General features: G+C 43.9%; 1 protein-coding gene across 1 annotated transcript in view; it reads right to left on the reverse strand.

The window, feature by feature from the left end:
- Nucleotides 1-12,148, reverse strand: part of LOC106488325 (rho guanine nucleotide exchange factor 5) — a 37,587-nt gene extending 25,439 nt beyond the window's left edge. The window contains exon 1 of the mRNA XM_067304512.1: nucleotides 11,949-12,148. Within this exon, the coding sequence (XP_067160613.1) occupies nucleotides 11,949-12,062 (114 nt within the window). The 5' untranslated portion in view covers nucleotides 12,063-12,148. The remainder of the gene's footprint in view (nucleotides 1-11,948) is intronic.
- Nucleotides 12,149-18,318: the final 6,170 nt, after the last annotated feature.

An 18,318-nucleotide genomic window follows, 5' to 3' on the forward strand; every position in this document is an offset into this window, starting at 1 on the left:
AGGGCACAAGTTTCACATTTTCACTATGAACGCTCTGCTAGCAATGTTTTCACTATTGGTTCATGTTTTAAGCACACAATATAGGAAGCTGGATACTCTAATCGGATCTACAGGCATTTTGAAGGTAGCAGTTATTTCAAAGTTTAATGTTTCCTGATCTCGGTGTCACCACTTACAGGACCATTCCCATGACATGAGCAGAGCTCTTTCCCCAGTAGAGGGCTTGATCTAAAGGGACATTGCATGGAAGACAGATCAACTCAAAGGAGTCCCCTGTGAGCAACTCTGAAAACAAACAACAACAAAAATGAGTTGGTAGGAAAAGCCCTGGAAACCTTCCCAATCCCTCTGAAAAGTCTAGCATGAAAATATTCCAAACGGAAGAAGAGGGAGGCATTTTCATGACCTTTTGTTTCAGAATGAACAGTGAAAAATTCCATAAATCAATGTTTAAAACGGTGTAACTGCTATACATCAGTCTTGTGAAGTTTTTTATAACTAATATCACCAATTACCATTAATTTATTTCAAAATTATAGTAGTAGGTAATTAAAGCTCATAGCTGTAATCTAGATTTAGCATTAGTTCCTAACACTCTAATTTACATAGCATCTTATAAGAAGTAGAGAAGTCACAGTCATTTCCTAATCTTTTTCCTCTATGAACCTAAGTTCTTTCTGTATCTTCACTGTAACACTGATTCTTCATTTATATATTGTTGTCAGAGACTTACAGGCACAGCCTTAAAAAAAATAAATAAATAAATAAAAAGATAGCCCAACCAGGTCAACAATACTGATGTTCTCTATTTCAGCAATATCTTCCCCCACCTGTCAACAGGCAAAAACTCTGCCCATGTGTTTTCATGCACAGCAGAGCTCCATGTCTGTATTACTTAAAAGCACAGAATTTCTACCAACTTAGAAATATCACCAGCATTTCTATGATGTACTAATTACAGTATTTTCCCACTTTAATTATTAAATGAAGTTTCAATGAATAAGGCACAATTACAGATATTTTAATCCCTCCTGCCTCCATTTTCATTTTTCTGCATATGAATGAGGGACAGGCTCTGCTTCCCACCACCATCCTTCAAGATTTCCTAAAATAGTACTCCTTTGTGGCTCTTCAGATATTAGCTGAGCAATTAAAATCCTGAGATTGCCCTTTGGCAGTCTTTGAAGACATCAGCTCTGACTCTTGACTGGCCTATGGCCTCTTTTTCCTCATCCCTGTGGTATGTAAAACTATCTCTTTCCCCTCCTAGGCCCCACCCTGCCAAATGGAGGTACAGAGGAGTAAAATAAGGCCTGCATGCCTAAACTCACTCACGCTCATGACTTCAGTGTGCTAGTGAGAAGTCAGAACAGCAGACTCCTAACAGTCATCATGACTAATAGGGTACTAGAAACCTGATAAAGTTTCTTCTACCTCTTTTATGACGTGATCACAAAATAATGTCAGCTCACGCTGAGGAAGGCAAAGTCCTCAATACACTTGCATCCACCAACCTACATAACTCTGCATACCATACTATATTCTAATTGAAGGTGTGCATTCTTTAATATGAATGAGGAACTTCCCCTAGGAAGTACAGGCATCAATTAAATGAAATCTAAAACATAGCTCAATGTCTTTTCTACTGTCTGCAACATGCTTTGATCAGTGGGGCATAAATAAACACATAAACACTCATCTCTCCTGGGTTCAATGAGATACAGTAGAGTTCCTCTGGTTCAGCATCCCAGGCAGCTTTCGGTCATAACTTCCGCCACTGCCCATTAAATTCACCTTCACAAATTAATCAGACTTGGCACAGGGCAGACTGCTTCACTGCACTTGAATCACTACATGCAACAGCAAAGAATACAATCTGGTATGATCCTTCTAGTTTGGAAAAGCTAAGAGCAACAAGTGCTTGAAGAGGGAAGGATTGAGATGGTGCAAAAAGAAAACAAGTGGACCACACAGATGAGAGAGGAAAGAATCATAGCTCTCCTTCTCAGAGTTTTCTTCCCAACATCTCTGCTATAGTGAAAATGGATCTTCAGCCATTCCTCTGCCAGACTGGTACATAGTGGGAAACTGGCTTTAAGCACAGATCTTTGCTGACTGCTGCTTAACCCAGTACCTCCCCTCTCCATGTGTCCCAACCAGCTGGCCAGCATATTAGCAGACAGACTGGGAGCCCAAGCGAGCAAGTTGTGCGAGGCCCCTGCTCAGCAGGAGAAAATGAATTGCAAGCAAGCAGAGAGCTGAAGGAAAGATGAATGAGGTCTCCCCCTCACAGCATGCTGAGGAAGGGACTGAGGCACGACTCCTGGGTAAGGAGGGGCAGTGAGGTAGGAGGGTTTCAAAACCCAAGCCCAGCTAATGTTCTGGGGGCAGCGACTTCATCTTTGCCGTGGGTCACGTTCTGCAGAGCTGACAGTTGCGTCTGGCAAGGACTGCTACAACTCTGCTGAGCTTCAGCTTAACAGTGACACGTCTTGATGTGACAAATCTACTGTCACCCTTGGCAGTGCTTTACACATGAGGTATGACACAGATCACTGCACATCTGCTCTCAAGAAAAAATCACATTTAAGATGGTGTGATTACAGATATAGTCAGATCAGGAATTATTACCTTTACTGCTTTTGTTTCAAATAGGTGAACGCCCTGTACTCCTGATTCTGTGATATTCCTGCTCTACTAGAATTTACCCCAGTGGAAGGTAACAAAGATGCACCCATAGGACTGCTGTTTCAAAATCTTGCCTCTACTCACAGTTACAGCTTGTGAACAGTTAAACACAGTTGCAGTCACCTAGCGATTTCAAGCGAACAGGTCCACAAAGGAGCACTGTGATCATCAGTAACATAATACTGGCTGAAATGGGAACATGCACATTAGGGTAGTGGGAAATTTGCCTCCTTCAATTCTCCCCATTGTCATTCATTAAAGGAAGGATCTACAAAAGGCTTAGATTTATAAGCAGGGTTTTTTTTTTTTCCTTCCAAGACAACCTAGAATTGCCCATTCATTGCTGGATCTCATCCAGCAGAAACCCCAGTTCCTAATTTCACCTCTTTTACTAGCAGCTTCTGCCTACTTGAGGGTGAAACTGGGGTAATGTTAACCCTCCTATCTCACAGGTATATTCTGATGATTAGTCAGGGAGTGTCTGCCCAGTGCACTGAATATGCAAAGCCCTGTTATAAACTCTGTATCTGAGTGCAACCATAAGCAAAGTCTAATTTGAACAATCCCTTCATCAACAAAAACGTACTCCCTGTTCATTTTATACCTTCACTTGGTCTTTTGCCTCCAAACTCTTCAAGATACAAAATGTTTTATTAAAATGTTTTCCTTTTGTGCTGCAGAGATGCTTAGTACAAATAATAGACACATTCTTCACAGAAAGTAGTGTCCATAATTATTTTTTTCAGCCTGTTCTTCTGAATCAGTGTTTCTCTTGTAACATACCATGTCGTACTGTAGCAATCTCACTGTCCTGTCAGTAAATGAAAGCACCTGACCCATAACTTCATAGTATGTCAGATACTCAAAGCTGCTATTTCTTACTGTGTGTGGACACACAGATTCAGATGAGGTCCCTTCTGCATTTCAGAAAGAGCTTTATGAGTTCAGTGCGTACCCCATCAGATTTTTCTTGCTACCCCTAAGCAGAAAACTAGATTTTTCTACCAAACCGCACCTGAAACCAAGCCTTCACCAACAAGTGCTTGAAATTAGGTGCCTAGGCCAGTTCACTCGTATGGTTTTAAGTCTCCTGTTCAAGGCAAAAGATGTTTGGGATTTTTCTTTCCATGTTTTCTGTTTTGTGAGCTTTCAGGTTACACTTATGTCTCATTTCAAGCTTTCCCCCACAATCAAGACAGCTAAATTTCTTTGAAAAAACAACAACAACACACCTCATACCCTATTATTCTCACCTAATCCATTAATTCTGAACCTGTGGCTTTAAGAATCCCACGTGCATTACTGGTGATAAAAGGAAAAAAAAAAAAATCACATGTTGGCAAAATTGCAACTTTTCAGTCATGCTACACTCATCTAACTGCTTCTGAATGGATTCAGACACTTAATTTTATGAAACTATTTTTTAACTCTTTGCTCAGGATTACTGCTTATCTCCAGTACAAAATCACAGTTCCATCAGGTCCCAGACAACTATTTCAAGATAAAATAGTACTGAAGTAGCAATACACGCTGGCGATTTTTGCTTCACCATTGCACTGTGCTTGCAAACCAGAGAAATGCAGCTCTGTTTTCAGTACTAAGCAGAATAGCAAAGAAAAACCCACAGAACACAACAGTCAGTGCTTTTGAACATGCTTGCCTCAACACTGTGTTTGGCCCCTGCATCTGTTAGTACACACTTTTTTATTTTAAAATGTGCTTTCTTCATTCTTTTCCACTGTCATAAACAGACTTTAGAATTTTGCCTTTTAAATTATCAAAGAAAACATACTAGTAAGAACTAGTGCATTTCAGAATAGGGTTTGCTTTCATACTGCCTTGCTGAACTTGAGGTTTCTGTTAATGCCAGTTTTCACTGCACACGTGATCCACCAGACCTTGCACTCTCTTTTGAGTCTTCGATGTATTTTTATTGTTTGTTTGTTTACCATTTTGCTATGACTATCACTGAGACAGAGTGAATCTGTTTCTCCCTTTTTACATGTTGATGCCTATTTTTGTGCCTCTGATATCACTATTATTACATACTCAGCAGCTGAAAAGCTAAAAATGACACCACATATAGAACCAAGTAAAAACAGCTCTGATACGTTTGATAATATCCACTGGGCAGCTCAGCTGTCATCATTTTCCCTTACAGGCAGTCACAATCTCAGGCTGCTTTTCACAGTCCTGACTGTCCCCTGTGGCTGATCATGGTACATCCTACAATGACATAACTAGCATGCCTGGCCTTGCTCTTCCAGGATAAGCTGCATTCATTGCTCCAACACTCATCTTCCTTTCTCTGCAACAAGAGAAGTGGACACAGCTTGTTCCACTCATTGCACAGAGGCAGGAAGAAAAGGCAGACCACAGGAGGGCTTTTGGAGGAAGGCTGGCCTCCCAGATCATACAGGGAGGCTGGAATAAGGCAAGTTGGAAAAAAAACCACAAGTCAGTGGAACATACCATTGACCCTGTGCCTACAGGAACACCTTATAGCTTCTTCTTCAATCCTTCCGTGTGTCCTGAGACAATATTCCTTCTTTCTACTGGTGCTCAGGGATGAAGAGTCACAGCGCAGTAATATATTTCCTGTCATTCAACACACACAACACTAGATGGTGTTAAGAAGTTGATGAGTGACTTGAAGGTTGAATCCATCTCTCTGAATCGCTTGTGCCTTTAGGAAAACATGCTGTGACCCACACAGGGGTACTCCCACTTCTCTTCATCTGTCTGCCCACAGCCATCCTCCCTGCTGCCCCCCAAGTTGGGTCTTCATGTACAGTTTTAACAGGGTTCTGCACTGTACTGCAGCTTTCTCATCACTGTTTCCACCTTCTGTCCTGAAGATGACCCCTTCTTCCCAGTGTAATTCACCTTCCTCCCATTGCCTCTCCTTGCCTATACCTGAAACATGGTTTTCCAGGAGAAGACACCTTTCCGGGGAAGAAGGGGAAAGGAGGGAAAAATGCACCTTTCTAAAACATATAAACTCATCCATGAACTATATTTACTGCAGTACCAGCAATCAGAATCTAATCTTCATTGTTCTAAATGTTGCACAGTGAGACACAATCCCTGTCCTGCAGGGCTCACAGTATAGGTAGAGAGCATCTGTTCTTTTATAAAACCAACAGAAAGGAAGCACATACACACCACACCTTCTTAGCTTTGCTGCTATATAACCGGCCAGTCCTCACCTGTAGGAACCAATGGTGACCTCAGAGTACTTTAGAAAGGAGATTGACTCAAACATTGCAGCTAGATTATATTTTAGAATTCTAGAGTTACCTTGAAACACCTATACTATAGAATACCTCTATTAGTAGAGTCAAGGGAGTAAAATTTTTGTGTATAGACAGAAGCTCAGGCTTGATCCATGGTAGAAGAATTCTGCTTACAGACCAGAGCCCCTAGAGACACAGTGCATCAGAGCTTTGCTGGGCAGCAGTATGGTTAGGGCATCCTTCCTTCTATGAAATGAAGTATATCGGCAAAGTTGTATTCTTACCAGTGTAAGAAGTGGTTAGCACCAAGTTTCCACCAGCATCTCCTCACAGGGCAGAAATCTGTAATAAAGACTTCAGGTCCTGTTAAGAATTATGCTATTCGAAAATTATTTCCAGGCACTTTTGATTGTTTCACCTGTAATTTTTTGTGACTATAGAGTGTGCTATCAAGCTTACATATACTAATTTTTTGTAGCTGCCCAAATGTTTCTCAAATTTCAACAACAAGGACAAAGCATCTTCTTGATATCCCTCCTCCCATTAGTGCTGCACAGGTTAGTTTAGCAGTGATTTGGGTAATTTGTTTCTATTATTAAGTGAATATGCAAGTGTAACCAGTGCAGCCACCTTGTGACAGCTGTAAAAAATGAACATGTCCAACAAGTTACAGGTCTGCTTGTAACCCAGACTCAGGCCTTGCACCACAAGCTAAGTTCAGATCATCTCAGGGCTTCTGCAGTCTAGAAGAATCAACCCTGACATGAACCAAGATCTTCTGCTCCTTGAGACAGAGGCACTTCCTGTTCTGAACTAAAGTGAATATCACATCTGCTTTACTAGTGTTTTTCTGTGATGATACAACCCCAGTGGTCGCTTTCTCCCTCCTATATACATAAATATTTTGAGATTTTTTTTTTCTTTTTTTGGGGGGGGGTGGGGCAGAGGGGAAGGCATTTGTGAAGAGGGTGCTCTTCAATCCCCTCTAGCACTTTTTCCACCAATAGGTCAGTCACCTGGAATATGAGAAGATGCTTCCAACTCCCCATTTTGTGTAAAATGGGGAAGGAACCCAAACATCTCTAATACCTGGAGAACACCTTGATCCTAATCCCCTCCCCTCCAGATTGGAATATTTTGGAACCTTAGTCTCTACAGCTGGATTCATTCCACCTTACACAAATAATTAGATATCCACAGGGTACCAGGATTCTCAAATTACTTGGCTACTGATGAAGTGGCAGACATTCCCATCTCTCCTCCCCAGAGATACTCGTCTCTGGTCATATTCCGTGCAAGGCTCAATCTGCTCATTGGCATATGACTGTGCTCTGCCCACAGGTGGCACATGCAGGAAACCATCAAGTTTATGGATCCCACTGGCACCTCAGCATGACCCAAGGCTCCCTGGTAAGGATTTGGGAAGTTTTGTGTACCATCAATGGCAGAAACTTAAGTGTTGAGTGCTTTCCAGGCACCAACAAGTCTGGGAGCGGTGGACCTCACACACTGAGACTCTTTGTAGTCTCAGATCCAATATTTAAGTGCCCACAGAGGTAGTCTGATATCTGAATGTTTTCATGGTCACCACATATGTCTACGTGACTTACTGCAGATGGGATACACTCTCAAGAAGCTAATTTACGGCTAACTCTGCTTTAATATAGTATTCTCTGAGCAGTAGGTTCACGTTTCCTCCCACTTCCATTCATTTTTCAAATACTAGCCAATTAGTTTCTATAGCCCCTCCTCCTCAACCTCTTTTAGCATCAAAACACCCTCTATTTTAAATACATATATACACACGTGTCTATTTATATATATACATATATACACATGTTGGGGTAATCACCTTCCCCCGTTTCAAAATTTTCTGGCTATCAAAACCAATAGCCTTCCCCAGACTTTGCACTGATGTGGTACTGGAGTCATAAGGATTTCTTCTTTGACTTTATCTAGCTGTAATCCACCCCCTAAATGTGAGCTTGAAACCACTCTTTACCATAGGGATCAGTTCTACATCCCCTACAATATTCAGGATTGTATTTGATGAAACAGTGTTTAAAACAATAGATGGGGAATGGGTTTCGTCCCAGCAAACTAATTCCACTAGAAGAAAAGAAAGCTGGAATCATCTGTAAATGGAAGAGACAAGATTAACAAAGTTATCCCAGAAGGGTACCCACCTAGCTCAGGCACTGAAAACCACTAAGATCTTCATATCTAGAATGCAAAAGTATAACTAGCAACTTTCCTGCACTGATGAACCTTTCATAGGCATCAGATACATCACAACCAAGATACAGACTTTCCTTTTACATTACACACTCTTTCACACACAAAGAGCAATTCCAACACACACTTCTTGACCATAGACCTAAATCCAGCCTTGACTAAATCCAGTTCTCCCAAGACAAGCAATTGGGTTAACCTGGGCTAATGAGCAAATCAGGGCAGCTGTTTGCATACATTTGCTGCAAAGTGGAGGCAAAAATAAATTAGCTTCCATTAAGATTTAATCTAAGGCATGCTTGTGACAATTCCTGTAACTCAAGCCTTAGTTTCCCAAACTCTTCAGCTTGTCATAAGCAGGCACAGCTGCCAAAAGGAGTCCCATCCTCTGCCCTCCTCATTCACGATCCTCATAGTGCCCTTTCTCTTCTGGCAGTACAATCATGTGTACAGTCCAATGTGAACCAGACTGGGGGACTGACACAAATGACAAGGGGTACACATGACTGCTTCTTTCAACAGCAGTGCCAGCTGAGAGGATTTGTGCAACTACAGCCTGTTTATATGAACCCAGAAGTGCATGATTCCCTCTTGCATCTAATACCGCACAAGCACGGGTCATTATTGAAAGAGGTAGTCCCTCTTCACATTTCTCATCCTCAGCTGCAGGCCACCCTTCTGCAACAGACCTAGCACCATCTGGCCATAGGGGAGGCTGGTCCAGCTTCCTGATCCAAAAGCAAAGCAATACTTTTGTTTAGGAAAGGGGGTTGGTTTTCAGTTGGATCAGTGACTGAATTGATCCAAGGCTGCTCGATCACTAGATCTAACACAAGGAAAGGGGCAGGAACCTGCAGTCAGGGCTAAATGAGAGAAGACTGGATCATTCCTTTCAGCAGTAGCCTATAGTTATGCTAGATTAAACATAATGTGAATCTGCACTCCAAGCAAGAGAAGTTATTCACTCACATTTCTCCAAAAACCCTGTCTGAGCGCGGTCTCTGCAGCAAGAAGCGCTTAGTTGCTGCTCTAAATTACACCAGTCATCTCATGACTATAGTTCCATGATTGCCTATTACCAGAACTAAGAGGTTAGCATGGATAACAACTGTAAGTTTGCAGTACAATAAAGCCACCTTTTTGCTGGAATGTGTCATCCTGGCAGCAACAGCCTCTTTAATCTGGCATGAAAATTTGTAACAAGACTGTGGTTAGAAACCAGGCTGGACATATTCAGATAAGACATTAGCAAGGGTAATCAGCTATTGGAATAATTTACCTGGAGAACCAGTGCAGTCTACTGTTTGATATCATGAAATCAAGACCGGGTACTTTTCTAATAGAATTCTGGATTTGATGCAGCGATAACCAGCTGTGAATGTAAATACCTGCAGGGGGTCAGAATAAACCATCTGTCCCCAAATGGCTGAAACTTGAACATAAAAACTGCACGATCACCTCACAAACAGGGAAACAATTTCTCTCTGTATGGCCCAAGTGCAGAAACAACAGAGCACAGCCACACTTGCAGAGAATTCACTTGTAAGTACTTCATTAAAAGATACAATGAGAGTTCAGCGAGGAAAGTTGAAAGGAATTACAAAATGACATATCAGTCATGACTATTAAAATAAGTTAACTATGTATAATTTAGCTAAACAGTAACTAAGTAGTGAACATGGAATTGGGAAAATACCGGATTGCAAAAAGCATAACTCTTGGAATCAAATTTTTTTTCTGTGAATATTTGATTCCAGTCATGAATTTGAAATCACTTCCCAGCTGTTTCCTAAGTTTTGTCCAGAATAGCCAATGAACACAATTTACATGAATACAAACTAACTAAATAAAACAGCCCCATTTTAAAACAAATTCTGGAGTACATCACAAAAAAAGTTGTTCTTTACCTCTAGACAACAACAATGAGCACTTGAAACAAGCCTAAGGAGGAGAAGACTCAACAGGACAAGAGCAAGAACATCCAGCTAAATTTAATAGGATGAAATTAAGAAAGACCCAAGGAACAGATTCCTACCAGTGTAGTCTGTCAGGCTGTAGAAGAGCTTTCCAGATGGAGCACACAAGTCCCATTATTTCAGAGAGCAAGAGCAGGGGGCTGCAGCAGGAGCACCAACCTCATGTCTAGGCCTTTGCTGTCACTGGCAATTACATCATGTAACCCCACTCACAGATTTATCAAGCTCACTGGGCTACTGTACAAACAGCACTGCAAATACTAGCCTTGGTCAGGAGTTGGCAAAATATGTTCTACATGTAAGCCAGCTATGCTGTTCCAAACATTAATAATAATTAAGAATTAACAATAATTCAGTTTTGATACAACTTCAAGACTGATTTACAGATGCCTCCTCCTCATCTGATTCAGTTCCAGTTCTGAAATCTGGGTCACCCATACATTATTCCTCCAACCTGAGCCACTTCCCATGCAACCCTTTAAAAGGACTCTGCCCTTATCCAAGCCATCTCCAACAAGCCACCTAGTTAAAAAGAAACTCCAAACCATCAGAGAATGAGGTTACAAAACTTCCATAAAATGATACAGCTGTGGCTTGGTCAGAGAGGAACTGGCACACAGTCCAAGGAGGAGGCAACAGCATCCACATCCAGCAAATCCTCAGTAGAGCCAGTGACAACTCTTTCCACACAGATGAGTCCAGGTCTCCTTGCCTGCATTCCCTGCCAGGTTTGATTCAGGTCTTATCCAACTTCTGAGAACAAATGAAGCATCAAGCACAAGGATATCATTGGTGCTGGGGGCAGTACAGGTCGGGCCAGAGCAATGGGAGCCCAAAAGCCCCCTGGCAGGTTCTTGGGGGCACCAAGGCCACTGCCAGAGCCACTACAGCAGCCCGGAACTCCTAAGCAGCTCTAGGAATAAGACAGGAAGTGTGCAGCACGCAAGCATCGTGCCTTTCATTCCTCTGCCTTCCCCTCTATGTCAGGCCATAAAAGTCACAAGACGCCAGCAAGTAAAGCAAGGAGGAAAACAACAAGGTGTCCAGAGTTCAGATACGGCCCTGAGACTGCCTGGCCTCTGCCCTCAACAGCCTGCTGGGAACTGAAAGCCCAGCAAGTACTGTGGGCTCTCATCCCTGTGTGGGAGGCACTGTTTATGCAGGAAGACACTAGGGATCGCTGGCAGCTGAACCCAGGACCAGGCCTACGCTTCAGGCCCTACCTGCTACCAGGAGGAGGGGGAAGAAAGTGATCTCCTTATGGGGCATTGAACTTCCGCACCCTGTAAAGGCCACTACAAGTGTTTAAGGGTCTCTGAGGACTTGCCCCCAAGCTGGCTCACAGTGGGGGCTGAGGCAAAGGCCCCCCTTTGTCACCGTCTCCGGAGGCATGGACCTGGCGGGGGCTCACGCAGGCATCCCAGGCAGTGCCTCCTGCGAGGAGCCGTTCCCTGCTCTCTGGGGGCCGCATCCCCCTTACGGCAGCCCTCCCCTCGCACCGCACCCACCCGCCACGGGCCGCGTCGCGGCGGGACGAGCTCCGCACAGAGCAGCGCACCAGGCCCCGGCGTCCCACCTCGGGAGGAGCGAAAGCTCCTTTCCCTGGAGAGATCCCTCCTCCTCCTCCTCCTCCCCGGCGGATCTCAAAATGGTGGGTCGCCCTGCCCCGCCGCGCCGGCCCCGGGACAGCGGCCCCCCGTGCCCGGGCCCCGCGAAGATCCCGCGCCGGGCCCGCGCCACACCCCGCCTCTCCCGGGAACACGGCAGGGCAGGGCCGGGCCGGGCTCCGACGCGGAGCCGGCCGGAGCGCCCCTACCTGCGCCGGGCTCACATCCTCGAGCCGGGGCCAGCGCTGCCCCCCCGACGCCGCTCCGGCCGCGGCCCCCGCCCGAAGGTTTGCCTGCCTTGCGCAGGGCTGAAGGTATGTCATGAGTGCCGAGGCTCTCCAGGTGCGCCGGGCACACCTACAGGAAGGCAGGCGGGCTCCGATGATTGGTGTGCGGGGCGCAGCCCGGCGGCCGCCGCCGCCGCTGCCGCCGTCGGCGGCAGCGGCGGCGGCAGCGAGAGCAGGGCTCGGTCGCTCTCCCGCCCGCCTGCCGCGTGCAGTGGCCACTGGGGCACGGGCGGACGGGGGGGGGGACGCGGCGGCACGGTGCTCACTCCAGCTCCCGGCCCGCCACAGCCTGCCGTGCCTCCATAAATATATATGTATTTTTTTTAATCTGAGCATAAGATTTGTTTTATTGTAACTGGGGCAATGGTGAGTGCTCCTCTGCTGGGTTCGGGGTGGAAAACGCACTTAATGCTAGTTTGTTTTGCCTTGAAAGCGCGCGCAGAGTTGATATACCTGACCCCGGTGATCTCAGCCTCCATCAGGTCCCCGGACTGACTTAAGAAACAGAGAGGACCCCCCCCCCCTTTTTCCCCCCCTAAATGGGTCTTATTTACCTGAGTCTCTTGGTTTTCTGTCTTTAAGGTCACTCGTTAATTTTGCGTGCGTGAGCCCTTCTGCTTTGTATTTAATGCCCTCCCTCCAGCAGGCAGCCAGGATTTTCAGGAAAAGCATCAGGTATTTGAAGAGTGCCAGGGCTCTGCCTCTGCAGCAGCAGACCTCAGAGATCCTGATATTATGTCTGAGACTGTCAAATAAATCTAAATTAGATATCTGAATTCAGAAGAAACTGAGTGGGATTTGGGTAGAGAAACTTTGTTAAGTTCTATTAAAATCTGAATTGACAACTATTGTTGTCAGGCATCCTGCCCTCCTTGGCGCACAGATAAATATCCAGAGGATCCTGGCTTCATCAAAGCTTTCTGGGCTTGCTGTGCCCAGTTGTGTCCTGAAAGGGGACAACACATCAGTTCCCTATGAAGGAAGCTCTGTCCCCATCTATCAACTTGACTGCAACAATAGGGACAATGTGCATAGAGAATTCCCTCACTTGGGAGAGTGGAACAGAGGCCAGCAGAGAGAAGCCAAAAAAATACAGGGAAAGAAGAAAAGGAGAGGACTGATTATTGCAATCATGAAAGAAGGGGCAAATTAGGCTTTTCATTCCATGACAAAATAGAGTAGGTTGTTTGGTCGTAACCCTTCCCCCCCCCTCCTCCGTCCCCCTCCCTTATATTACTTGCTGCACAGATGCTTGGATTTGCTTTAAGGAGTACAGGATTTGATGCATGAATTCCTTTTATTACAGTTTAGATCTTTGCTCACACAGAATGCAAGGTGAACAAAGGATTTTGTCAGACAGGTGACTGGGAAAGGAAATTATATTGTATTGTATTGTATTGTTTTGTATTTTCTGTCTCCTTGAATTAATATCCAATGCCCCCTCTTCCCTGAGGTTTTTTTCCTAATCATTTCATGAGACTTGCAGAGGTATATCCTCCAGGACATGTTCTGAACAGTTTAGTAAAAGACAAGGGGGACCTTGACTGAAACACTGGAGTGCAGCCCGCACTGCAGGACCACTGTGGGATCTCCCTTGCAGGACACTTTCCCCAGAAGTGGCACAGTGAAAGCTCAACCCAGCCAATGACAAAACCCTACTCTTCCTTGCTAGTGCTTTCTGATTCAGTTAATACTTTCATTTGTGTGGATGAATAATTTCATCATAGTGGAACGGCTTCTGTAACTGATATTCCTATTCCACGTCTCTGCTGTTTACAGTCAACTGAGAGGAAATGGATGCTTCAAATTCCCATGGGGAAGAGAGTGGGGAAATCAACTCTGGATCAGATACCTCTTGGGTTAGTGCTCTAACTGCCGGGCCATTACATAAACAGGGGATCCTGACTGGAAAATGGCACCTCTCTATCATCTAGAAAGGACACCTCAGAGTCTAAGAAGGGCTTAAGCTTCACCCTTCTCCTTGGTATCTCCAGAGGCAGTTTTCTGTGTGCTTTTCTGAATCATATGCTGTCAGTGGTGCTGAGCGACAGGACGTGAGGCAATGGGCACAAACTGAAACACAGACAATTCCATCTGAACATGAGGAAAAACTTTTTCACTGTGAGGGTGACAGAGCACTGGAACAGGTTGCCCAGAGAGGTTGTGGAGTCTCCTTCTCTGGAGATATTCATAACATGCCTGGATGCAATCCTGTGCAATGTGCTCTAGGTGACCCTGCTTGAGCAGGGAGGTTGGACTAGATGATCTCCAGAGGTCCCTTCCAACCTCAGCGATTCTGTGATTCTGTGATTCTGTCCCTTGCTTTCCCTGCCTATCGCACAGGGAGTCTGAGGGCTTAACTTGTCTTCATGGATTCCCTAGGATGAAGAGGTGACCCAAAGTTAAGTCCTGCAGCTCTCAGTATCACAATATCTACATCCTTTTGTGGGCCAAGCCCTCCTTGCCTACCCAGTTCAATGGGAAATGGACTCCTAACTTCTGTTTTGACCCATTGAAATTCCTGCAGTGCCATTAAGGTACTTCTGGAGGAAGATGAATGAAAAGTAGGTATGGGGTACATCTGGAGCACTGCACAGTGCGATCAAGACAGATCCTGTCCCATTCTGGGAATACTCACCCTTCTCCTCTAGGAAGACGAGCTACGTGAATCAACATTTTTGGCCAGCAGAGCCCACAGCACAGGGATCTTCTGCAAGCAGGATGAAAGCTAAGAGACAGCAACAGTGGGAAGGAGGACAGAGAGCAAGAACCTCCCCTCCCTGCCCCTCCTCTTTCCGGTGCTTTGGGCTGCATTGTTTCTCAGCCCTCCAAACTGTGGACTGTACCACCTGAGTAGCCAGCATTGCCAAGAGCCCCATTTCCCTTAAGCTCCTCTGTATTGCTTTACCATCCACCCTACTCACAATCGGGGCCATCCCTCCTGTGCCCTGATGGGCTCCTGCTTCCTGCGGTTCCCTGTACTATAGAAGTTCCCCACTACTTCAGCTGGCTGAGAGGCAGTTCAAACCCTGGCCTCCCACTCAGGCTTTCTTTTCCTGTATATGCATCCTCCTTGTAAACATCCTATCCAGGCAGAGGCCTGTGTTGCTCCATATCCCGCCCTCACCGCTCCTCAGCAGACATTATTCTGAGTTTCACTTTTGACTGTATGCAAAGCAGATGATTGGAAATGTGAAAAGCCATGCAGACAGTAGGACAGAACCTGGTAGTTTTAGTAACTATTAGGTAAGCTGCTGACATGACAGAAGCACCAGCAAGTCCAAGGCTCTCTTAAAATTAACTAAAGTCATCTGCTTGAGCCCCTGCTTCTGGCAAAACCAAATAACTTCCTGAGGTGTGTTTAGCAGATACACCTTCCTCCCAGCAAACACTAACCTGTGTCTAAGACCGGAAAACGCGCTTTTAAAAACGGAAAGAAACAGAACTTGGAAACCTAACCAACATACGTTTATACGAATAGTAACTAAAACACCCATCTCCAGAGTATGCCAAGTACTGGGTGTTTCCTTCATTTCCCCCAGGGTTTGAACACCCAACGGTAAATGTCGACTATAAATTCCAATCATCTCTTTTGCTGCCCCTTATTTATTGCTTGCTGCCAGTAGTTAGCAGAGTCCCAGCGTCCAGGGCCATGGATTTTCAGAGATCTCTCTTCAGTACATTTGGAGAAATGCAGACACTTCCAGGCCTCAACTCATGTTTAAGACCACAGGTCCTATGCTCTTACTGGATTTGTAGGCACTAGCACCTTATTGAGCCATCGGGGATGCTGGAGTAAAAGAAGAATGAATGACAGATTTATGGAGTTCACTGAGCTTTTTTGTTATTATCTTACATAATGAATACAGCCTTTGTAATATTAACAGAGATCATATCTAGCTTCCTGTAACAATCCCTTTGGATTCACTGTTACAGGGCAGAGAGGATGTAATGGAATATTAAGCTGTTTTAGTATGTAAACTGTCTCTCAGAGGTATTGGTTTGAGCTCCCCCAGTTTAGATTCAGACACATTTCATGTTCTAACTTCCCCACATGATGGCAGCTATGCAGGAACAGTATTTTTAGCTTTTCTTTCTTTGCTTACTTTTATTGTAGTTCTTAATGTGTGGAAATGGATTTGGGCCTGTCTTAATCTGAAAATCAGCTTCAATTACAGTTATGGATGCAGTTGTAATAGTGAATTCCGGATGTTGTCTGGCAGAGTTGTCACTTATCCCAGGAATTCAAGAGAGTATAGACTTCACATATACAAATACTGATTTCTGTGGTTTTCCCTAAAATTTTTTCCAGGGGATGTGCAGGAATAGCTGGCCATGACAGCAGGGATTAGGAAAACACAGAATTTGAAAAGTCGTTCAGGTGATACGGCTAGTAATACTTTCCTATGTGAAAGCAGTTGTAAACAAGGATTACTGAAATGATCTGAATTTAAAATCACACTTCTTGCCAAAGAACATGTACATCTCAAGAAAAGCAATTACAGACTGAAATGGGCTTCTCCCATTTCATTCTCAAGTGCTTTCTCTCCTAGGAATCCCAACCAGTCAGCAGCCACCAAAAGACCTATACACAACACTGTGTTTTCTTTTACAAAATAAAATCAGAAACAAAATTATTCACTTAAACTATATGCCTTTGTAATCTTTATTCAACCCTGTGGGGTTTTTTTTCTTACAAAAAGTAATAGGGGCACTTTGTCCAAATGGATACGTGCCATGTAGTAATAGTTTTATGTCATACTGAACTATGTACCAGTTAATATGAATATCTGCCTTGGCAGGATGGATTAACAGCTAGTGGCCTGTTTGCTGTGTTATAGAAATTTCTTCCAGAATAACAGCAGTGGTTTTGTCTGGTGTGCAAATTGGACCATGCTCCTAAATGGGCAATATTTGCTAATGCCCACTTTCTTACAGGTGCTGTAAGGAGACTTTAAACAAATAGAAAAGGGTTCAGAATCATAATCAGAGACAAAGTCTCCTATGAGAGGCACAAGGTAAGGGTTCATCTGGGGACTGTCAACCGCATTAGGTGGAAAAAAGCATATTTTATTTTGCATACATCCATTTAGCCCTGACATTGCCCAACAATTCACTTGATTAGAAGCTACTGCCTGTTTTAAAAGCAAAAAGGTGGTTCTTATTTTGTGCAAATGAACTTGGGCCTGGCCACGACTGATGAGCTTTCCCAGTTATAATCAGAGCTGCAGCTCTTTCAGGGCAATCCAGACTGTTGTCAAGGAAAATGACTGCTTGTCCCAGGAGTTCAGTAAGGTATAGGCTTCACATGTACAAATGCTGGTTTTCCTGACCTTTCCTGATTTTGCTTGAAATAGATCCAGGAATAGCCAGCCTCCAATAGCAAAAGTAGGCAAAATAACCCCAGCCCTTATTTTTTTGCTGAGGGTGCAAATATTGTCAACAAAGCAAAAAGCAAGACAGGTTACTGTGAACTACTCATAACATTAGGTACAAACCAAAGAAAGACAAAAAAAATCCCCACAACATAATCAGTCATTCTCGTACATAGGGTTTTATATGATTAGCTACAGCAAAACACAATCCAAAGCTTCATATTTGTTTCCTTATACAGTGTTCTAAAAGACAAAAAGGAATAGCTTAAAGCTTAGTGTAATTCAACTAAACATCATATTATTTAAGAGTAATAAAATAGAGACTTCTTGCACACGCAACAATAAATATATATTAAAAAAAATTGTAACTATATGAGGTATACTCCTGGAAGCAATTACTAAGTCCTGGAGGATACATACTGTGGTGAAAGCAACCTTTTTCTTACTCACCAATAGCATTTGGCAACTTAGTGTCTGCAGTTCCAATGAAATAGTAATGAGCCTTGAAATTCTTAGAAAGATTTTCCCCAGCAGTAATTGCAAAGATTACATTTGATATACCTAAAGCAAATCGTACTTTTTCCTGTTGAATAATGCTTTTCAAGCCCTTTTCCCAGCTGAGTAATGTATGGGCACCTGTATGGAAGTTTTCCCACAGCTAAATAACGTAAGTTTGAGATTTATTTTTTTCCAAAAGGTAAAGCTTGGACTAGTACAATGAGAAGATGGTTTACCACAAAGAACAGCAGTCAGGACATTCCCTGGTACTTTATACTAAATGTTGATACTGGTATCTTTCACTGAGTAAGATTACAGCAGTAATTTCTGGCATGTTGTCCACACACATCAGAAGGTCCCTGGGCTACCTGAACAGGATCCATAAAAGGTAACTAAGAAATACAAGGCAATAGCTATAA

This window comes from Apteryx mantelli, chromosome 1, assembly GCF_036417845.1.
Source record: "Apteryx mantelli isolate bAptMan1 chromosome 1, bAptMan1.hap1, whole genome shotgun sequence".
Lineage (NCBI taxonomy): Eukaryota > Metazoa > Chordata > Aves > Apterygiformes > Apterygidae > Apteryx > Apteryx mantelli.